Source organism: Malania oleifera, chromosome 6, assembly GCF_029873635.1.
Source record: "Malania oleifera isolate guangnan ecotype guangnan chromosome 6, ASM2987363v1, whole genome shotgun sequence".
In the NCBI taxonomy this organism is placed as follows: domain Eukaryota; kingdom Viridiplantae; phylum Streptophyta; class Magnoliopsida; order Santalales; family Ximeniaceae; genus Malania; species Malania oleifera.
In genome coordinates, this window is record NC_080422.1 from 20,742,806 (window position 1) to 20,767,349 (window position 24,544).

A 24,544-nucleotide genomic window follows, 5' to 3' on the forward strand; every position below is an offset into this window, starting at 1 on the left:
CTCATTGCCAGGGAGATTGTGAATATGATAAGGGGTGATGCATCGACCTCAATCGCTACATTGAAAGAATTCATAGATCGTCGTTTCGGCTATTCCATCTCATATAAGAAGATTTGCTTGGGTAAACAGAAGGTAATTGCCCAAGTATTCGGAGATTGGGAGAAGTCTTATCAGACTTTGCCTAGGTGGATGGAAGCAATGTGCGCCTATAATCCTAGTACTGTTGTCAAGTGGAGGTGGAATCCTTTACCGGGTAGCAATCAGACCGTAACATTTGTATCAGTATTTTGGGCATTCGCAGCATCTATTCAGGGTTTCCCCCACTGTCCTCATGTTATATGTGTAGATGGGACACACTTGCACGGTAAGTACAAGGGAAAACTCCTTTTTGCGATGTGCCCGAATGCAAATAGACAAATATTTCCTCTTGCATTCGTTATTGTGCAAGAGGAAAGTTTGGACACATGGAATTGGTTTCTGTGTTGGCTTCGTTCCATTACTGACAGGGACGACATTTGCCTTATATCAGATAGGCATCTAGGAATCCTTGCTGCAGTGCATTGCAATCCCGATTGGCAACCACCACGTGCCCACCACCGATTCTACCTTCGACACGTGGTCAGCAACTTCAGCACGAAAGTGCACAGTGTCAATCTTAAGCGAATGACTGAGCAAGCGGGAAGGGAGCATCAAGTAAGAAAGTTTAACATATGGATGGAGAGGATATTCGATGAGGGTGGGGAACCAGCGAAGACGTTTTTTGATCAGATCCCTCCTCATATGTAGACTCAGTGCCACAAAGGTGGCAGAAGGTATGGGAACATGACAACTAATCTCGTCGAATGTTTCAACGCCGTGCTAAAGGGCGCTCATAGCCTCCCAATCATTGCCTTTGTGCAACTGATATTTTATCGCGTTGCACATTATTTCAACAGCCGACGGGAGGCTGCTCGTAACGCAATATCGGGAGGAAATGTATTCACTCCTCATATATTGCTAGCGATGGAAAGAAGGAAGTTGAAGGTGACCGGACATCGCGTGACAATGTTCAACCGGTCTAGGGGTACTTTTAGCATCATGACTGCGCAGTTGGGACCTCATAAAGGAAACAATGTGCAAACCCTGCGCATTCAGGATACGCACGAATGCTCGTGTGGGAAATGGCAAGCGTTACACTTTCCATGCTCCCACCTTCTCGTTGCATGTGCGGAGACATGACTAAATGCTATGCACTACGTTGAGTCATGTTGGAGCACCGCCGAACACTATGCGACATATGTGGCGGATTTTCATCCGATTATGCACAAGGCGTACTGGCCAGCATTGTCACGCCCCAAACTCGGAAATGGAACCCAGGGGTGAATTTAAGTAACCTAACTTATCTCTGTATCAATTAAAATATTCCTGATACAATATACAAAAAGGGTCCGACCCCGTGGGGTGAACGGATGCCCTACATACATACATACAAACGTCCATACTATCCAGAATATGCAGCGGAATACGATCTTTTATACATTACCAGTATCATACTAGAGTCTATACTATACAATCTAGGATACACATTCCCATATTACAAAAACATACCCTTGTGTACAAACTATCCTGACAACCTGGATACCAAAACTTGTACCTAGAAGGTACTAGTAGTAGCTACGACACCCTTGCTTCCAGACGCTAGGATGCTACTTACCGCTACCTAAAGACCCTGAAAAATATTGTACGTACATTCGGGATGAGACACCTCTCAGTAAGGAAGAAAATATTTTATATCAGTGTGTGGCATACCAGTGTCATTTTACATATTTCATAACACTATACATACGATACAGTTTGAAACAATTCGTACAGTTTCATACAAAAACTTACAGTTCCAGTATTTTCAAAAAACCATTCCAGTTCATACGATACCCAACATACATATATACATACATACATACGGTCAGTGTCGTCACACTAGTTCGCAACTACACCAGGTCACCTCGTTTCACAGCAATTACATTGCTACATATGCAACTACGCTGCGACGATCAAGGCCCAATGGTGAATCCATTGCTTCATACGTAACTACACAAGGTCACCTAGTCTTACAGCGATTACATTTCTACACATGCAACTACGAAGATCTACGACTCAGGCCCAATAGTGAATCCATTGCTACATACGCAACTACACAAGGTCACCTAGTCTCACCCCGATTACATTGCTACGTGTCAAACTACGCTGCGACGACCTAGGCCCACTATAAATCCATTACTACATATGGTGTAGATCACACCTTCAGTGACCAGCTGAATCATACTGGTGATATTTCATACCCCAGATATAGAGCCGGCCACTCTTGGTATACAATAATTAGCCGCCCCTAGCCGATTTCAGAAAATCTAGAATCATTTTGGAACTCACGTCCCTGTACATTTCAGCGTACGGTAATTAGCCGCCACATAGCTGTTCTACAAACACCTAGAACAAATACATACATCCATACATACCACACTTATTTGGTTTACGGTAATTCATATCATTTACAATTTCAAGTATACAGTTTATGCAAATACGGATTACGGTCACCTCAATAATACAGTTTTAAAGCATCCAACGATTTTCCAAACAAAAAAGAGATGATACCCGAAATCCCCAATTTTTTCGAAAATCCCGCATTTTTACTCGATAAATTTCCCCAAATAAGTAGTCAAAACATGCATACGATTGTAGCCTACAAGCTTACCGATCCCGATTTCGACAATGACTAATATAAACAGAATCCCCTTACCTTAACCCGAATTCCAACTACGAACTTTACGGCCCTCAAAACTATGAACTGAGACTCCAAAACGTACAAACCATAGTACAAAACATACTTACAATCCGTACTACTATACATATACCGAATCAGAAATGAAAACCAAGCCTTACCTCGATTTTGGTCCGAAACCCGAAATCCTTCGAAACTAGATTCCGATCCAGTAGAAACATAGAGAATCTTTCACTAATCCTCGCAGTAACCTTGGATTTGTGAATCCGGTGACAAACGGCAAAGGAAGAGAAGAGAGAGAGAGAGAGAGAGAGAGAGAGAGAGAGAGAGAGAGAGCATCAATCCTAGAGAGAGATAGAGAGGAATTCCAAAACTTAGCAATGAAGAAAACTCAAAATACCCTTTTAAAGACCTTTGACCCGAGGGATTTCGTCGATGAAGTCGTGTCCTCGTCAATGAGGTCTTTAGGGATTTTGTCGACGAAGCAGCGATTTCATCGACGAACCCTGATATTTAAATTTCCCTAAACCCCTAAACTTTTTCTTGTCGACGAGGCTCTGAATTTCGTCGACGAAGTCTGCAGAATTCCATTTTTTTTCATCTTTTATGCAATAAACCCATATATCACAGTTCAGGTTCTTACAAGCATCCTCGTTGCTGACTATACAGGAAAATCCAGCGTATGCTCAACATAAAGGTCGTCCTAGGAGCTCCCGTATACACAATGAGATGGACGCAAGGGAAGGTAGGAAGAGGAGCACGTGCAGTATATGTTATCAAGAAGGACATAATCGCACAAGGTATTCGAGAAGGACCCAACCCGGCAATGCAGCTGGACCGTCGCGTTGATTTCGTATGCAATTTGGGACTCATTCAGACCCTTCTTCTTTTGTATATACTTATTCTGATGCAATGATGCATTTTATAGGATTGATCTAGGGCTGCCTGATCTGAGCATTTTGATGATGGGCGATGATCACCGGGCCAACCGAGCGCGGGCTGATGGGCACGCGGACCCCCTGTTCTGCCGAGGGGGCACACAGACTGCGAAGCGTTGGTTAGAGGCAGACCCACGCATTGTCCAGCTGATACGCGATGCGGGGTTTTATAGCATTTATCGGATTGCTCATATCTAACTCGATTGGCATCTCGTCACAACATTGGTGGAGCGATGGAGACCCGATACGCACATGTTCCACCTACCTCATGGCGAGGCAACCGTCACACTACAGGACATCGCCATTTTGTTCGAGTTGCCGATTGATAGGCGAGTCGTGACCGGTTGCACTGTCGGACCAGTGGAGGGAACTACAGACCGTCAAGGTTGACTCGCCCTGCGTACTATGTGCGAGCATTTGTTAGGCATCGTTTTACCTGACAACGAGTTGGTTGGTGTACGCATTCGTATGCGGTTCCTCGAGGGGGACACGTTTCGTAAGCTCCCCGCAGATGCAGATGCACGGACGATAACATGCCACGCACGAGCCCACATGTTGCGTTTGATTTTTAGGGTGATCTTTTCTGATGTTTCGGGAAACTATGCTCATCTGATGTTCCTTCCACTCCTTGAGGACTTCGGAGCGTGTCACTCGTACAGTTGGGGGTCCGCTACTTTGGCGTGGCAGTACAGGGAGATGTGTCGCGCTGCGCACCACTCGAAGACACAGATTGCGGGCCCCCTTTGCCTACTCCAGGTTTGGGCCTGGGAGAGATTTCCTTCCTTCGCGCCTACGCGGCGAGGTTTCCTGCAGATTGAGAGGGGTCAGGACGGTCGTCCGGTTGAGCCTCTCTCACTTGCATACCGATTAGTACCAATTTCATCTATCCCTCCTCATTCACTCTATAAGTATTACGAATACTAATTTGTAATACGTACTAGTCGTTGCATTCAGAAACTTACGTTTCATCTTATACAGATGGAGAGATGACTTAAGGGCACCGATGGTTGCGCTTCACACATTGCCCTGGTACAAGTTCGAGTTGGACATGCACCGGGAGCATAAGGTATAAACCAATTAAAGTATAGCACATGATATTCTTTCTTTCTTTCAGTTGTTTATAGTTCGCTTAACTTTTGGTTATGTCTAAGTGCAATTTCTATGGATGCCCTACACGACAGAGATTCTAGCCGACTTGCTGCCTGACTATGCAGACGGGAATGACCTGTGGGTAGCCCGAGTGCCACTCATATGCTTTCATATTATTGAGTGGTATCTCCCCGATCGAGTAATGCTATAGTTCGGGTATCGACAGGTCATTTCAGCCCGATTTCTGACGTCGGGGGTAGATATTATTGGGGATGACCTCCACGGCATGGATGAGCGCGATCGAGGGATCACAGACTGGTCGACTACGCACGCGATATTTGTCACTGCGTGGGAACATCGGCGAGACTGCATCATAGCAAGAGTGGCGGAGCACGATCCGATGCGTCTAGATGACCCATACTTCACTTGGTATAGGTCTATCGCCCGCCGCTTCGTTGACAGGAGCGCTACTGTATATTTGAGCCTCGTAAGAAGACTTTAACCCACAACTCATTTTTTTATATATACGTTACGATTTGAATGCGTTAATCAAATATTTTCATATCCTGTAGGCTAACATAGTCATTGAGGCAAACTAGATCTCGTCTGATCCTGCGATCCACCGATTGATGAGTGCTGCACTAGACCTCGTTCACGAGGACGGTCGACAGATCCCAAGACGAGGAGGTCAACCTAATGTACCAGCACGAGGAGGTCGACCAGCTCCAGTACGAGGAGGATGACATGCCTCCTCTAGTCATCCAGTGACTCCCATGTCCTCGCCACCGGTCGTACAGGCAAAGTATGTGTTCAACCCGTCAGCGTCTTATGCGCCTTCCACTACAGCTGATATTGCCGGACCGTCGAGTAGATCGGCTGATGCCTCATCCAACTCTGCTGCTACCCCATCAATGTCATTTTTATTGGACGATCTTTTCAATGGGGTGAAGGTCAATGCACCCCCTATGCCGCCTCGTTCTCGTCCCAAGACATCATATCAGTTCTCACCGCTTGCGCTCCACATGGATGATGATGATTATGCAGTACCTCTTGGCGGAGAGGATCCACATCCAGGACGATGGGACAAGACACCTGATGCTGCTGACCAATAGGAAGAGGGTAGACGCAGACGACAGCCACCACGACCCCGGAGACGACCTTGCTGCGACACGGAGTAGTTTAGCATTATTTTCATTGCATTTGATTTGTATGTATATCATTAATTGTTTTGATTTCATTTGTATAGTATTGATTATTTTTTTATTCTTTTGTATTTATCATTGATTATTTTTATTTCACTTGTATAATATTTGATTATTTTAATTTCATTTGTATAGTCATGTGTCTTGTGCACACTTCATACTCTTGAAGTTTATTTATATAATTTTTCAAATTAAATTGAGATGAACAAAATAACTTTTATTTAACTAAACAGTGAAAGATTCGACCTTTACTCCAAAGAATTAAATACCGCCAAATATAAAAAATGACATGAGAGCTGGTGAAGAATATTAATGCGTGTATGAAATAAATGAGATAATATTAAAATATTTTACAATCTATCCACCTATTTAATATAACATATTTTTCACATTCCAGTTATAAATATATAAGAGATTGCAATTAGAAATTGTAAAAGAAGTTTTTTATAAGAAAGAAAAAGAGTGTATAGTCTTAATTGCACTCTCAATCTCAAATTTGAATTTGGCCACTCACCAGTTGTTAGGTTTGCAAATTGCCTAGCCTTTTAACCAAGTAATAACCAGTTTCAGGTCTCTTACCTCGATGATGAATGAGCTCTACATTGGTACTTGTGCAAATGCGCTCTAACTAAATTAAACCTCATTATTGATCCCTTCAAACTTGCTGTTGCTACAACAATTATTTGTCCAACCATGATGCATTACCTTAATTCAAATTATTTACAAATTTTCCTATGCATTATGGAACAATACGTCAAGTGGCCTAAATGACATTCTTAAACTATTTTAATTTTGACTCTCCTTAAAATAATTTTATTTTGACTTATGCACGTTCAAGTTCCTGGTATAATTTTTTTTTTTTTTTCAATAGATCAATTTTTTAAAAAAAAAATTAAATTAATTTTAGACCCTAACTCTTAATTTACTTAAAACAGGAAAAGAGTCGAATAGCTTAAACCCCTATCTTAATTGGATTTTAAATTGATGAAGCACCTAAGAATTTTTAAAGAATACCTTAAATTAATCCATATACTATATTGAGAAATATATAAATATATATATATATATATATATTATATTGTATTCATTAAAAAAATTGTATCATTATTACAGACAAAACTCAGGTCGAGTTTTTTTAACTTTCATAAAATTTATTTTTGCACCCACGGACTAGCTAGAATTTAACTTTAAAAAAAATCTCCAATTTCTAGATCACTTCTTAATTTATATTGTTATATAAAATAAATTAAAGTAAATTATAAAAATAAATAATTCAAAAATAATTAATTAATTTTATGAAAAAAATATATTATATATGCGTTTGCTCAACTACCACTAAATTAAAAAATATATTTTTAATTTTTAAAAATGTTCAAGTTCTTTTACTTTAGCGTTCATTTTTTATTATTATCATATTGTTACATAAATATTACTTGTATAACAAAATTGATGTAATATAAAAATGTATATCAAATAACTCAGAATAAAACTACATACAACATATAAATATGATACAATTGATTCATAAATTAATTTTTTTTTACTGAATTTCAGTATTATTTATTACAGATAAATCTCGCAGCTTGGTGCTGCGAGATTTGTGTCACGCGTCACCTTCCAGCTGTCTGGTCCCTTTAAATCTCGCAGCTTGGGAGCTGCAAGATTTACTCTACTCCGTGCCACGCGTCAACTTCCCGCTGACTGCGAGATTTGCTTCTCTTCTTGCCACGCGTCGTCTTTCCAGCGGCCCATCAATTTAAATCTCGCAGTATCAAGCTGCGAGATTACATGAGCATTAGTTTATGAAAAATTTTTCTAATCAGAGTATTATTTAATATTTTATTTATTTTTAATAATAAAATGAAAAAAAAAAAAACTCCCTAAGAGGTAGACGAAAGAGCTGCTAGCAACGAAGGATGAAGTTGATAGTGAATTGGATGCAACATAGGATAGGACGTCAATACTGTAAGAACGTAAATCTCAACACCCAGAATGACTGCTCTGAAATGACTCATATTGTATGTAAGAAATAATTTTATGTATTGTAATATATAGATGGTTATGAAATTTTATTATGGAGTCTCCTGAACTAAAAAATTGTAAAAGAGAATTTTTAAAAATGTGGGAAATGAAGTGACATGGTAATCAAAATTTTAACTTAAAATTAATTTATCAATCGCATAGATATTTTTTTTTGAAACTATCATTAGATGAAATAACGTTGACGGTATAAATTAGGAGGAGAAATGGGTTTCAACTAGCGAGAGGGAAGGAGGTTCGTCTATTTATAGGAGAGAGGTTTCCTTCCTATACTCAACCAATGTGGGATAAAGGGAGGCGAGAACTTCCTACTTGTAACATTTTCTATAAAATCTTATTACTATGAGTAACCCACTTTCAACAAACTAATAAAAAAAAAAAATGCTTTACTTCTAATAAATATAGAACCAAATTGAAAAATAAAAAATATAAATTCTTGAGATCAAAGCTGAGGGTTAGGCCAAAATTTAAGATTTTTTAAATGAAAACTTTCAATGGATCATTCTTACAAGAAATAATCTTAACGTTAGATTATTTTACCTAAAAATTTAAACTATTAAGTTGTAAGTCTCAAATTTTAACTCTCTTCGGCACATGCAACCTGACAGAACGTGAAGGCATAAACACATAATAAATAACATATTTTTTTTTTAAATACTATAGAATAACATAGACAACAAGATTAAAACCTATGATGAACTGATATTATATTACCACTTTACCTAAAAGCTTACGCTTTTAGATTGTGGGCCAAAAAACATATATCAACCACTCAACCACTTTATTTCAAATGTATGAGCCTTAATGTGTAAATATGGAGAATGAGGAAGTTATCTATGTTTATGAAAAAGCCATTTAGGGCAACGAATATGGCGTGCAACGGCCCTCTTTAGATTAACTTTGGAGGATTTCTCGTCAAATTAGTGGAAGAAGCATGCCAATGGAAGGAGCCACCTGGTGATTGATGGCAGCTTCCCTCATTAAATCGATCTTGTGAAACTCTGGCGCAATCCACCGGATTCGCTGAAACCAAAGACGCTGTTGCTAACTGTGGGTATGAGAGTGGGGTGAGATAGTTTATGTTTATGTCAGCAAGTCCTTCCCATGTTGGCGAGAATTGATCCTCCAACCTCACCGTGCAGCAATCTAAACCATGGTCGTAAGAAATCATCTCCTGACCTCCATTGCCTGTGTTCAATTTTGGTAATGATGAACTGAGTTATATACAGCACAGTGACTGTCAAATCATTGAAAGTAAAATCGGGATTAGGTGATTGAAGATATCTTTTACCAAGAAACGGCAATTTGAATTCATCTGCGAGAATGGTTCCAGCATCCATCGTATCCAGCCTCTCTTCAGAAGAGACATTCCCATATGCTGTTTCTGTTATTCCAAAAAAATAGGAAATAAGCATATTCGCGAAAAACAAATAATGCAAGTAAAAGAATCTATCTGATTGCCCTCTAGAAATGTTCCCATTCGTCCGCTTCAAATGTTACATTTTAGAAACCTATTGGTCATGAATAAATATGAGACTGAGACTGCCACAAATTGACAGTTCAAGTGAGATGTGATAATGGTTTTTCCACAAGGACCTATAGTTAAATCACTCTAAATTTTTAAAAACATTTTGATTAGTATGGGTTACTGTTCATAAACTATGAACTTCTGTTGAAAATCTTCAGAAATTAAAATGTGCATTGCCGCAGGAGCATCACAGTTGGGAGCATCAAACAGAAAGATAAAAAAGCTTAAATTCATAATCAGCTTAAAATTGGTTTGTACGATTTTGAACCCCATATATTTCATGTTCCAAAGGGCAGGAGTGCCTGTAGTATAAGCGCACTCTCCACCAAACTCCACTTGAAACAAACAAATTTTATTTTACAAAAAAATAAACCAACTAAAAGAAACTGAGAGATGAGAGTGTTATTCCAACCTGCTTTCGCTCCAAAGGAATTTTTACAACCTTCACACCGGCAACCATCCGAGCACCTAACTCGAGCCTTAAAAATAAATTAAGATGTAAGTACATCCATTCAGATGAAACTACAATCAATTTTATATAAGCTAGTTCAGAAACCAACTTTTCGTTCAAAATCATTTTTTTCCTTTCCATTGTATGAAAAAAAAAAATGACTGAGGCAACATACTAATTTAAAAAGTGATTGCAAAATCAATCCAGATAGGGAGTTGAAACAATTCAGCTGCCAAGTACAGCATTTTACCAATGCAAATACAGAATTATGCACATATTTTTCTCTGTGAGCCCTTAACAAAATGACAAACCTGATAGCATTCACAATATTTTTTCAGACACTTTGACTTTTTGCAATTGCATCCTCTCTTGTGCCTGGCTGAGGAAGGGGTCATCCCATTACCTTCTTCCTGCATGATGTTGCCACGTTTTTAATAATTTCAATTACACAAAACAAAATGTTTGTTGGAGATACAGTGGCATGCTTTACAATTTTTGGAACGAATGCAAGTGGATTGCGCGATCCAATTTGTTGCCGTGTATCAAGAACCTTGTCTTCATATTCCGGCCTGTTAAAGCAGCTTTGACACGCACAAGAATCTGCACAATAGATTCCTACTGCAAAGCACTCACAATAACTGCGAAAAACATTTAAAAAAAAAAGTGATTAACTGGGAAATTCATTGTCTAAATCTGCCTTTTAATTATTTTATGCTGCATGTTATTCTTAAATTTTATTTATATATATAATATCTTCCACTCCTGATCGTGACATGATTGACAAATAAAATTCAAATATATAATAAAGTTTTATTTCTTAAAATTTTATTTGATCTTAGTAGATAATGAAACATCTACATGCATGATTTATCTGCATATTGTTCTGCATGTCACCCAGGCAATACTCGACTCACAAGTAAAAAAGGAGTACTATATACACCATTCCTCTTCACTTACAGTTTCAAGCATTTAGACCGCTTGCAAGTACAGCGCTTGCAGCCTCCACTCTCATTACTGTACGTTGCCCGCTTCCTGTATATTGCCTAAGATATAAGTTCAAAATGAAAATGGTAATGAAGTTTAAAACTACTGAAATATACAACAGTAAAAGTGTGCACTTGCCTCTTTTCCTTTGGGCTTCTTTGATTCAACACTTCAATTCTGTGAGGACCTTCTGAAGCAGTCATATTATTGTCACGAATAGTTGTCTGCTGCTTGATAAGTTTTATATCCAACGATGAGTTCAAAGGTTCCACGACAGACTTAACTGCAGCTACAGCTTGACTTTCCTGGCAGTAGTTGTCTGTGTGATCTAAAATCTTGCTAGATGTAGTTACTGAATCTGAAGTTGAATTACTGTTTGACTCATTTATTAAATTATGGCTTTCTACCTTCTCTGGTATACTAGCAGATGGCTTAATAGCATTGGAACCCATTGAGACAGTTTTGCCAATGCTATTTAAATGCAAACCAATACCAGATGTCATAGGAGCTGATGTGGAAGAATTTCCATCGTTTAGAACATGTCTAAGCATTTCAGAACAAGCCTCTAGTGTTTTAGCTGGGCAAAGAGAAGACTGGGAAGTCATGGCATTGGAATGGTTCACCGAGAGCAGACTGCTGCTGCATTCTCTAGGTTGCCTGTAGGACAATAACAGACTCTCCATGTTTGTATGCCTAGCTGGTAACCTCAGATTGGCTGTATAATCCATTTGGTTACAAGGACTGTGGCTTTGAACTGCCTCAAATTGAAGATGCCTACGTGTACCACGTTGTTGATGACCAAACACCTGTAATTATGTATAACAATCAAACTATTGCAAGGAATCCAAGAAATTCCTAACAAAAATAAATGCCAATCAAAATGATCTTAAAATTCACCCAAAAAAAAATCACATAAATAAATAATTAATTAATTTAAGAAATAAAAAATAAATACTCCTTTGCCAGTAAAAATAGATCAGTTTCTTTTCCTCTAATTTCAATGTAATTCAGAATGATCACCCCAGGATCAACATAAAAAAAAATGGAAATATCATCAATCATATGGTCTTAGAGAAGAGTCTTGATCCAACGGGGTAGGTATATTACCCCAGACTTAGATGTTACAGGTCCAAGCCACAGAAACCACCACTTGACAAACTAGGAGGTTGGATCGCGTACATCATGCCCTCCTTAGAGCTCCAATATGGCTTGGATTTTTTTGGAGGAAGAAGCTTGACCTTATGGTATGGTTATTAAACCAAACCTCAAAGTTACGAGTTCAAGTCACAGAAACTCTCTCCATATGCAGAGGTAGGACTAGTTACACCATGTCCTCGTGTCACGGGCCAACTATTTTCACACTTTTGTGAAGGGCTGTGCGGCGCTAGCTAAAGCACACTTGCTTAACTAGTCAGCCTATCGTTTACCAACATTCATCCATGAAACACTTTCATTAGCATTCATTCAAATAACAGCGGAAATAGAAATCAATTCATGAAAGTTGTGGCAAGCAAGCAGTAAACATTGAAGCAAACGTAATTCATTAACAATACCTCCGTTGACATTGTGTGCTTAGCGAGGGAGGCAAGTAGGCTAAACACATTGACAAAAGCTAGTAAATTTACAATGACTGATGAACACTCACCCTCCCCTAAAGAGCTTTCTAGGTCATTCTCACTCTAGCACTAGGAAACATCAAAGTGACCGAAAAGTCATACTGCCTTATTTGGCATACAAAGACACTACTACCAAAAAATAACCCTACACTAGTATTTACATGTTGCAAACTCATCCCAAGCACACAAGACAAGCGGTCACAGGCAAGCATAATGCCCTGAACAAGCTTAGCTCATGACATTCTCCCCCACTTATGCGGTCGACGTCCTCATAGACTTAGGCGGTAGGTACACTTCAAGTTTGTCCACGAATGGTTGAATATCTTCTGTAGAAATCCAGTTGATTTATTTTTCATCAAGGCATTTCCACTTCACTAGGAACTTCTGCCGCTCATTCCTTTAGGATATAAACTTTCTGTCTGCAAGGATCTCTTCAGCTTCACGTCTGTCAGGTTGCATTGTCTTCAATTCTGCTCTATTTGACTAACTTCTGCTCAGCTCATCAGTGTCAGCATTGAACGGCTTGAGGCAGCTAACATGAAACTGCGGTCTTCTCCTTGGATCTGCCCACTTCTTCATCTACTTATAAGATTTCTCCAGATAGGCTCGAGCAAACTCTGCATTCTGTCTCCATTCTCTGGTGAAGATGTATGCCTTGGGACTCTTTCTTCTGTACAGCTCGCCCACTGTGTGAGGTAACAGCGGCTGCTGGCCTATAACAAGCTAAAAAAGGCTCTTGTTGGTTGTTGAGCTCCTTTGGGCATTGCCACAGAACATAGCCACATCAAGTAGTTTCACCCCACTCTTCTAGTTGTCGTTGACAAAATGGCGCAAGTACTCTTCTAGTAGCTCTCTAAATCTCTTCATCTATCTATCTGTCTGTCGGTGATAACTCGAAAAGATGTCAAGATGTGACCTAAAAATCTTAAAAAATTCTGCCAAGAAATTATCAGTGAACATTTAGTCTCGATCTCAAACAATAACTTGGGGAACACCCCAATATCTTACAATAGTCACAAGGAACAATTGTGCCATCTCCTTTGCCGAACAGTACTTTGGTGCGGCTATGAACGTACCAAACTTCCTCTACTCCCCCTTGTCATGTTGGCAAATGAGACAAGTCTGAGTATAATCAACCACATCATCATGCATGTGCGGCCAATAATACCTCCCCAGTAGTCCTGTCATTAGAGTCATTCTCCACGAATACCCTTCAACAAACTTCCTGTAATATCTAGTAAAGCCAAGAAAGGAACGCAACTCCTTCACTGTCGTGGGGATCTTCCATTTTTGAATCATCCTTACCTTCTCCATACCCCTCTGGATACGACCTTGTTCAACCACATGACCAAGGAATTTGTTGCTCTACTGAGCGAATGAACACTTCTCTTTCTTCACATACAGACTGTTTCCCCTCAGCCTGTAGAACACCTTCTATAGACGCTCTTCATGTTTCCTCCGAAACAACACCGTTGCTCCCAACGGTGTTTTGGAAGGGCCAACACATCCCGCTTCCAATTCATCAAGCTATTTCCCCAACTCTACTATCTCTGGAGGCAACATCCAACATGGCCCCTTAGCAAGTGGTTTCACTCCTAACAACAACTTGATCTCATGCTCCACAATCCATCGTGAAGGCAAATTGTAAGGCAGCTTATCTGGCAACACCTCCTTATACTCATCCAACACCGCTTGGATGGTCGTAGGCTCTAACTCTTGGCCTACTTCTTTGTCCACCACCATGGCTAGACGTGTCTACTCACCCTAACCCAATCTCTCATTGAGTTGTATGGTTGAAAGGGACTTCCCATCGTCTCCTTTCATCGCAACGACTTGCACCATGTACGAGTGATCTCCTATCAAACATAGGGAACCAGCCAAAGGCATCAGAACTGCCCTCATCCCCATTAGGAACTCCATTCCTAGAACAACTAGAAAGTCATCCTGTAGAGACCCAAACCCGTATAAGCTGGGTTCGTCGACGAAGTCCTTCAGAGCCTCGTCGACAAGCAAATACTGAGCAGTTCAGAGAAATATCCGGAACTTGGGCTCAAGGACGAAGAGATGGCTTCGTCGACGAGCTGTGTGGTGGATTCGTCAACGAAGACGCCGCCTCGTCGACAAGTTGGACTTGGTCAAAGGCCCTATAAATATCCATTTTGGTTGCTTAGAAGTTAAGTTTCTTCCCAAAGCTCTCTCTCTCTCTCTCCAAACCAGCGGAAACTCTCTCTCTCTCTAAGATTTTTCGCTATTCATCATCCATTTCTAAAAACGGAAGTTCCTGCAGGGATCAGAAGAAGAAGTTCTATAACTTTAGCGGATCGGATCGTTATTTTGAGGATTTTTGGGTTTTCCCAAAAATCGAGATAAGGATCTGATCTCAATTTTGATTGGATATTTGGATAGTAGTCAAAATTATAGTAAGGTTATGTTCTGTGGTTTTAGGCTTTTAGGATCCCGGGTTGTCAGTTTGGATTGTTTCCGTACGTAGTTTCGTTTCGAGTTTAAGGTAAGGGAAAATTGATTACAACAGCATTTTTGGAAAACTAAACCGCTAAAAAGCTAGTTTATTTTATATGTATGATTTAACTACTTATTTGCTAAATTCTACCGAGTAGAAATGCCGGTTTTACGATTTTACGGTTTTTGGTAAAAATGAGGATTTTGGCGTATGATCTCCAAATTTTATGAAAATCACCTATTTGCATTTAAACTGTAGTAGGAGATTCTTGAATCCTTTACTTTTACATTTAAATGATGTTTATTGGATTTTTATCATTTGGCGGATTTTTGGATTGAACTCGTGTGATATATGTTGAAATGGAAATGTATGAATTTGATATAGTATGTATATGAGATATGGGAATTGAAGTTCCGAATTTGTTATACGGAAAATATGGAAAACAGAGGCTGGTTATACACCGAGCGTTATCAGTGAAACAAAAAGGGGTAAACCGAGTGGATAGGCACCGGTTTGAACCCGATGTGATTATCTAAATTTGTGAAAATACTGGAATTGCACAGGTTACTATATTTTGCTATAAATTGTATATATGACAAATGGAACCACAGCTTGCTACAAAAAGGGGTTGAAAGATACTCCAGAAAAAGGGGTTGAAAGATACTCCAGTAAATGGGGTTGAAAGATACTCCGATGTGAGAAGTTGAAAAAGCTTCATTAATGGAGGTGAAAGATACTCCTAATCAGTGGTGAAACCACTGGTGAAATAATAGACCAGATGGGGGCAATCGGACTATATATTAGATACTTGAAAAATGCCTGCACGAACAGGGCATTGTTGGAGATATCAGTGCACAACCCGTGCCACGAGGTAAATAGGCAAAACATGTTATGACAAGCTGGTCATTGTTCTAATATTCATATGCATGATTTAAATACTAGAATGTGCAAATAAATTTTATGTATTGTAGTATTGTAAAGAAATGTTTTACATATACTTACATGGGTTTTATGAAATGTGCATATGTGGCCACACACTGTTGTAACACTTTCTTCCTTACTGAGAGGTGTCTCACCCCATTATACAACCTTTGTTTTCAGGTCCATCAGGACGTCGGTCCTAGTAGCTAAAGGGTCTGGGGAGATTATTTTGGTCTAGCTTACGTAAGCGTTCAAATCGTGTATCCAACTTAGATGAAGTTCCTTTTTGAAAGATTGTAATAACTGGTTATATTTTGTGGCTAATTTTGTGTACTTGAGGATGTAATAGTAAACTCTGGTATAAGTTCAGCAGAAATCCCAATGAATGTTTATGTTTTTCCTCAACATTTACATTGTAATTATGTATGGTTTACACCCGTATGTCCCTATTTAGGGCGGATTGTCTATGTATCTTGAATAGCTACAGGTATTATGTATGAGTGAGTGACACTTCGGTCCGTATAAAGGGCCGGGTCGTTACACATCCAATGGCACCATTGTGAAATTCACATAACCTTCCCACTGTCCAAGCTTCACAATCACTTGCTTGGCTACTCCCAGAGTAGGCTGGGCTACAGAGTTAACTGCTTTCATCCGTCATGTATCCTTCTCTAAGGATAAGTTGAGTCTCCATGCTTCCAACTACGAAACAAAATTATAAGTAGCCCCCGTATCCACCATAGCATGGGTACTCTTCCCATTGATCCTCAAGTCCACAAACATTAACCCATTTGCTCATGTTACTTTCGGTGCATTTGCCTGCTTTTCCAATGCGCTCACTAGCCACACTGAACCCACCCTTGGGGCATCATCCTCTTCCTCCTCACTTTCTACCACTTGTCCAAAAGTGGAAGCTTGTAAGGCATTGAGTAATCCCTTGTGTTGATACTCACTCACTCTATGAGGTCCTCCACACAAGTAGCACGAAATTTTACTCTTTCCCTTTCCATTGGGTGTGTTGATTCCTTAAGACGACGAAACTTCCTTTGAGGTTGATGATTTAGAGTCGGCTCCCCCACTCTTAGGTTTTCCTTTCTTGAAATACTTTCCACTATTTCCCTCTCCGCCAAACCATTTGGACGAAGCGGTATCATCACTAGCGTAGTCAGTCAAGCGTTACGCAGCATGTAATGACCCAAAAAATTTTAATGATAAAATAATTAGAAAAAATAATAGATGAAAAAGATAAATAAGGAATAAAAGGAAAAGGGGAAATAGAAGAAAGGGAAAAGGAATTTGAAAAGGGATAATAAGCAGGTGCTTGTTGATGAGCAGGATTTTCTTGTCGACGAGTGATGTTGTGTGCCTCCTCGCCGAGTAAGTATGTCCTGTCGATGAGGATTAATCGAGAGGGTTTGGGCTGTTCTGAAACTCGTCGACGAGCTCGCGGCCTTGTTGACGAGTGTTCTTTAGTGGTTCGTCGACGAGTCTTATCTTCTCATCAACGAGTCCACGTGGCAAGAACAAGTATATAAAGATCTAAGGTTACTTTCTTGCGAAGGAAAACATTTTCCTTCAGCTCTCTCTCTCTGTCTCTCTAAACGTGTCTCTCTCCCTTCTCTCTAAGAATCTGGCCCGAATTCAGCTCGAATCGACGATCGGAAGTCGCTACGGTGTTCTAGGGAAGATTTTCTACACATCTAGCGGATTAGTTTCTTAAACTAGGCTTTTCAGGAAATGCTTCTAAGTTGAGGTAAGGGTATGGATTCTCAATTTTGGGTTTTTAAAAGGTTATTTAAGGTTTATAAGTTGAGAAAATGTAGAAATAATAGTTTATTTGGAGTTTATTTAATTAAACTAGGGCTTTTGAACCAGGGACCGGGTGAGCATCACAGGCATCGGTTTGGGATACCTGTTGGTGAATTTCAAGGAGTCAGTTAAGAGGAAACTATATATTAAATCAGGTTTTATGAAATAAAAGATAATGAATTATGTTATACTTATGTATATGTTTTGGTATAGGTTTTAAAATGCCAACCATGTAAATTATGTTTTCTGAGCCTAGGACCGCTTATTTAGTTATGTATACGTGAAAATAGACTAATAAAAGTGAAAGGTATTTTTTGAAAAATTATGTAAGAAATGGATATTATAGTTTCAATATTCAAATGTTAAATGTGGGTTGGCTTATTTTATAAGGGATATGCATGAATTTTATTACCAAATTATGTGGCATGAGTAAATGTAAGTTCTGTAACTTCTGTGCAAATATATGTTAAATGTATGAGATGCAGGCTAAGTAAGTAATGCATTGAAAATGAAATATGATATGAACTATGTTACTTGTGTAAGTTAATGCAACCATGTAAGACAGCTGAAAAGAGCCGTGTTAGCAAATTCTAGCACATTTTTATGTAGACTAAGTGATGACATCTAAAAGGAGCTGTGTTAGCAGATTCTAGCGCATTTCTATGTGGACTAACTAATGACGGCTAAAGAGTAGTTGTAGTAAAAGTAAATGAAATAGAAATGGAATGAAATGGCAATGAAATGACAATGGAATGAAATGTGAAATATGAACGATGTAAATGAGAAAGAGTCACTTAAAGTGAAATAAAATGAAAAAAGCTATGGACATGAATAGATGTGAATGGTTGAATAATGACAAAAAGAATAATGTATTATGTTATTAGAAGTATTTATGCTAATAGAATATTTTACAACTGGGGGCGGGGCATACTCTTCGTCCGAGGGCTTGCTGAGAAAGGCGAGTGCGCTAGTAGTATCAGATGTAGCGATAGACTGCATAACACACTAGGGCAGAGGGAACCTACTTGTATGGGCGGGTAGATTCCCCTATCCTTGGGGTCATCGCTGGTAAACCTTTGTTTGAACTGTGTGAGTATGAGATCTATCTAACACTAAAGGGCTTACTGAGTAAGGTGAGTGCCCTGATATGCTTCAGTAGTGACCTTTCGGTTGCCAAATGTATCAGAGCAGGGGGGTGCTACTTGTATGGGCGGGTAATTACCCCTCTATCCTTGGGTAATCTCGTGGGTTAAATCTTTTGCATGTGATTGATTAGGTTCAGAGAATGATTTTAGAAATTATGTTAACGATTTTCAAATGTTAAATATTATGTTATTATATAGACTCATGTTAGCCACACACTATTTTTAATATATATTGTTTCTTCCCTTACTGAGATGTGTCTCATCCAAATATAAATGTATCTTTTTCATAACCTCCTTGAGATCGAGCTTAGAGAGCTTGAGGTTTTATAGCATTTTTTGGAGATATAAGAAAAAGGGTATAAACATTTTCATGATGTTTTTGGGAATGTAAATATTTTATGTTTTATGTCTTATGTTTTAAGGTTGATAAGAAAGGAATGGTTGTGAATACTGGATGTTTTTGGGGACATGTATATATGTTGAATACAGGTGGATGATTAAATTATTATGGTTGGTAGACAAGTATAGGAAAACACTGGTATTATATGATTGAGGATTATATTTATGTTTTTCGCTGCGTATTAAGTTATGGATTATCAGGATTTTATCTGGTATAACGCACTGGACCAAGTTTAAAGGTTCGGGGCATTACACAGCAGCTTATGCAGTAGACAAGTCTTGAACTCTTTGCCTATGAAGTTCAGTTCTTACCCATGGTTTCATCCCCTCTAGAAAATTAAACAACTTGTCCTTCTCCGACATATCCCGAATATCCAACATTAAAGCGGAAAATTGTTTCACATATTCCCTGATTGACCCAGTGTGCTTGAGGTCTCTCAGCTTTCTCCTTGCATTATACTCAACATTCTCGGGAAAGAATTGGTCCTTGAGCTCTCTCTTCAAGTCTGCCCAACTATCGATTACACAGCTTCCATTTTCAATATCTGTGTACTTGGTACGCCACCACAGTTTGGCATCACCAACCAAGTACATGATTGCAATATCAACTTTTTCCTATTCTGAGGTCATCCTCACAACGTGAAAGTACTGCTCCACATCAAACAAGAAGTTCTCTAACTCCTTAGCATCACAGACACCCTCATACGTCCTGAGTTCTGGTACCTTGGTCTTGCTAACTCCTGGAGTGTTGGAGTTCCCTATAGGAAGAACCATCAGATTCATCTTCGCATCTAGATCCACCATCCAAGATTGCAAAGTTTCCACTGTATGGCGAAAGTCCTCTGACATCTCACCTAACAAACTTGCTTGATGCTTTTGTGATTCCATCACTTCATCAACAAGTTCTCTCATCTGGGCCACCTCCGCGGCCATAGTGTTAGGTGTTGCCTCAACCTGTGCTTCTAGCACACCGATCCTCTCAGCACTGTTTGGTGCCATGGTTACTTACCAAAGCTTTCCAAATCCCACAACGAAGGTAATGTTAAGAATTTCACTTATGAGTTTGTCCGACATTGGAAAATTAGAGTGGATTATGGGTGCTTATATACATGGCTGGACCCAAGACCCAATAGGCTTAAAGTTTTGGGTCAAGTTGGTGTTCACCCATGTGTATCAAGCCCACCCATGGGCTCCTCCGATGCTAACAAATGGTATCAGAGCTGATGGTTCGTAACTCTGGGTAAGCGACATCATAAAAGGTCGAGACGTAAAGTTAATTCTCCTGACGTGCTAACAGTTGGAGGACCAAGTGTGTGGCTGAAGCCAATAAGGATCATCTAGGTTACGGATGGATCCGAATAAGGTCAAGACGTGAGAGGTAGGATTGGTTCGGAGGCACGTGGAATGCAAGCCGACGCACATAAGGCGCCAGTGGTAAGGCTCACTTGAGCAACTGTTGGAGAATTGGGCTCACTCCTTGAAGGGAGACGATTTGCGTTCAAGGGGGAGCAGTTAGAACTCACAAGTGAGGGGAAGATTGTTAAGAATTCCACTTGTGAGCTTGTCCCACATTGAAAAATTAGAGTGGATGATGGGTGCTTATAGACATGGCTGGTCCCAAGACCCAATAGGCTTAAACTTTTGGATCAAGTTGGTGTTCACCCATGTGTATCAAGCCCACCCATGGGCTCCTCAGGTGCTAACAGGTAACTGAATCCTCGTAGTAACTGAGTCTTGGGCTCTAATACCAAATGTCACAAGCCAACTATTTTTACACCTTTGTGAAGGTTCGTGCGGCGCTAGCTAAAACACTCTTGCTTAACTAGCCAACCTATCGTTTACCAACATTCATCCACGAAACACTTTCATTAGCATTCATTCAAATAGCAACGGAAATAGTAATCAATTCATGAAAGTCGTGGCAAGCAAGCAGTAAACATTGAAGCAAACGTAATTCATTAACAACACCTCCGTTGACATTGTGTGCTTAGCGAGGGAGGCAAGTAGGCTAAACACGTTGACAAAAGCTAGTGAGTTTTACAATGACTGATGAACACTCACCCTCCACCAAAGAGCTTTCTAGGTCATTCCCACTCTAACATTAGGAAACATTAAAGTGACCGAGTAGTCATACTGTCTTATTTGGCATACAAAGACACTACTAGCAAAAAATAACCCTACACTAGTATTTACATGATGGAAACTCATTCCAAACACACGAGACAAGCAGTCACAGGCAAGCATAATGTCCTGAACAAGCTTAGCTCGTCACACCTCGTCATGTCCTCCCTAAACCCCAAGATACATCTTGGGAACCTTGTATAATGTAAAGTTCTATCAAGCATATATTTTTTCACTTGCCCTCCAGCAAATAATGAATCTGTATAATATGATGAATATTTATTACAAGAAACAGTACACTTTGCTGCCTTTATTGTTTTCCTGCAATTGATAATCATTACAATGGTTGAAAGTCAAGTCCCACAAAAATAGGCTATCCCAAGCAAAGAGGGGATTTGTTTCACCTTTCAAGAAGTTGTGGAACATCATTTAGGTGGTGAGCCATTTCACCATCATCTATGTAGCAAGTTCAACAAGAAGGACATTCATTGTATATTAGTTGTCTGCACATGGAGTTTAAAGAGTTCAATGACTTCAGAAAAGATTTATCTAAACTTAAATTAATTTCTAATTGCCGGAAAATCACCTCAACCAACACTAGCAAGCTTACAGAAAAGAGACTACACCAGATACCACGGCTATCCCTGCCCAAACCCAAATCATCCAACCTAATAACACCCTGTCAGTCCCTACAGTCTAATGCCTCAAAAATGACCTGCCATTTGTCCAGAAACCTTAAGCTATTAGGGAGGGACGACAATGTGTCAAATTCACACTTCCCCTTACATGCAGCCTCGGCTCACATAAAGAGACGAGCAAATAATAGAGTGACAAGGACCTCAAGAAAACTACATCTTTTATGCCAAGTTATCACTTTGCGCCAACAGCTTAAGCAGTTGTGGAATGAGAAGCAATGAATATCAAACTGACACTAGAAACAGTGCATCAACATGCTCGACTCTCTCTCTCTCTCTCTCTCTCCAAAAATTTTTCCCTCTCTCCAGAATGTGCCCTCTCTCTTACCTTCTAGAATCTTCTCTCTATCCCTCTCTCAAAAAATTCAAGGACAATTACTGCCTTCTATGGGAAATTTCCACAACATTTGACTCGGTTTCATAACCGACATACAGTAAGTACAAAAGGAGCTCAAGGCCCCACTGCTGTGTGGGCAATCTGCAAGGAAGTCTTGCATGTGCTGCATGAACAAGAGAGAAGAAAGCAGTGTGCTGTCTGCGCGCAGGAAGAGTGAGAAGGAAAAGAAAGTTGAGCAAGTGCAAGAGAGTTGGCGTGAGTGTTGCTGCGCTGAGCGTCACTTTTGGATTGTGAGATATATTAGTATATGAGATGTGCATTTGAGTATGGCTGTGAGTGTCTTGTTGTGAGTTTTAAGTGTAAGATGCACCTAACTAATTTTCACAAACTACTAAAGAGTTCATTTTCATCATGGCTCATCACCTTCAATTCCCAACAAGTCTATCAGTGTTAGGTCCAGCCCAATTTTTTTAAAGGGCCAATTCTAGAAGTCCATTAGGGCTGCTGGAGAGGGGAGAGGAGGCTGCGGCAGTTTTTTGAAGCAGAGAGGAGCTGCAGAATTTCAATCAGAGCAGTTTTGATCAAGCAGTCGATCAGAGAGAGTCATTTGTGGTCTGATTTTGCTGAAATTTTGACAGCACGTTCAGGACTCATCGACCTTCAATCTGAATGGTGGAGATGTATTTTAAAGCTCTGGAGACCCGAGTTTTGTGGCCGGAATAGTAGCTGTGTTTCTGAGTGATCTCTTGCAAACTCCTAGCTATTTATATGTGTGTGTGTGTGAGTGTGTGTGTGTGGAAGAGATAGAGAGAGAATGACAAATAAATAGCAAGGAGTTTGAAAGGAATCACCCAGAAATGTGGCTACTATTCCGGGCATAAAACCTAGGTCTTCAAAGCTCCAAAATAGATCTCCACTATTCAGATTGAAGGTCAACGAGTCTTGAATGTGCCATCAAAATTTAGAAAAATCGAGCCACAAATGGCCCTTAAATCAACCCCTTAATCAAAACTCTTCTAACTGAAATTCTGAAATTCTGCAGCTCCTCTTTGTTTCAAAAAACTGCCGCAGAGTCTTCTCTCCCCTCTCCAATCGTACCTTATAAATAGTCAGCCCTAATGGGCTTCCTGAAATGGGCCACTAAAAAAATTTGGGCTGGACCTAACAAATCTCCCCCTCCAGCCCATGAGAGGAAGGAGGCACCTTAACAAGCTTGTCACTGAAAATTGCTGTTAGTCGTCCCTGCACATAGCTCAAGTTTCTGATAGGGCACCATCTTTGTCATCATATCAGCAGCATTTTTATTAGTGTGAAGCTTTTCAAGTTCAAGTAAGAGTTCAAAATATCTCGAATCCTAATAACTCACATCAATATGCTTCCATCTACCATGAAAGGTTGGATTCTTACCAAGATGAATAGCACTTTGATTATCACAAAATAACACATACCTCTTCTGAGTAAACCCAAGTTTATGCAACAAAAAAAAAAATTTATCCACAGTAACTTTTTGCATGTCTCAGTAGCTGCAATGAACTCAGCTTCTGTGTTAGACAAAGCAATACATTTCTGCAACTTGGATTGCCAAGCCACAGCTCCCCCTGCAAAGCTAATCAAATAGCCTGAAGTAGATTTCCTTGAGTCCAAATCTCCAGCCATGTTTGAATCTATATAGCCAACAAGCACAAGTCTTCTAGTCCCAAAACAAAGCTTCAAATCAATAGTGCCATGGAAATACCTTATAATCCACTTCACAGCATTCCAATGCTCTCTACTTGAATTAGAGAGAAACCAAGTAATTGTCCCAACTGCATGAACTAAATATGGACTTGTGCAAACTATAGCATACATTAAGCTTCCAACTGCAAATGCATAAGAAATATTTTGCATGTCTCTCTTCTCTTCATTACTAGAAGGAGAGACTATTTACTACCTAACCTAAAGTGTGTAGCAAGAGGTGTGCTTACCACTTTAGTTTTTTCCATTCAAACCTGTTAAAGTACCTTCTCAATGTACTTCGCTTGAAACAGCCACAACTTCTTATTCTTTCTATCAC

At 39.7% G+C, this 24,544-nt stretch overlaps 1 protein-coding gene across 1 annotated transcript in view; it reads right to left on the reverse strand.

The window, feature by feature from the left end:
• Nucleotides 1-8,784: 8,784 nt before the first annotated feature.
• LOC131158500 (protein tesmin/TSO1-like CXC 4) overlaps nucleotides 8,785-24,544 on the reverse strand; it is a 41,007-nt gene continuing 25,247 nt past the window's right edge. Inside the window, exons 7-13 of the mRNA XM_058113369.1 lie at nucleotides 11,126-11,793; nucleotides 10,961-11,035; nucleotides 10,494-10,641; nucleotides 10,315-10,413; nucleotides 9,965-10,031; nucleotides 9,316-9,408; nucleotides 8,785-9,212 (exon numbers count right to left, since the gene is read on the reverse strand). Coding sequence (XP_057969352.1) covers nucleotides 8,914-9,212; nucleotides 9,316-9,408; nucleotides 9,965-10,031; nucleotides 10,315-10,413; nucleotides 10,494-10,641; nucleotides 10,961-11,035; nucleotides 11,126-11,793 — 1,449 coding nt within the window. The 3' untranslated portion in view covers nucleotides 8,785-8,913. The remainder of the gene's footprint in view (nucleotides 9,213-9,315; nucleotides 9,409-9,964; nucleotides 10,032-10,314; nucleotides 10,414-10,493; nucleotides 10,642-10,960; nucleotides 11,036-11,125; nucleotides 11,794-24,544) is intronic.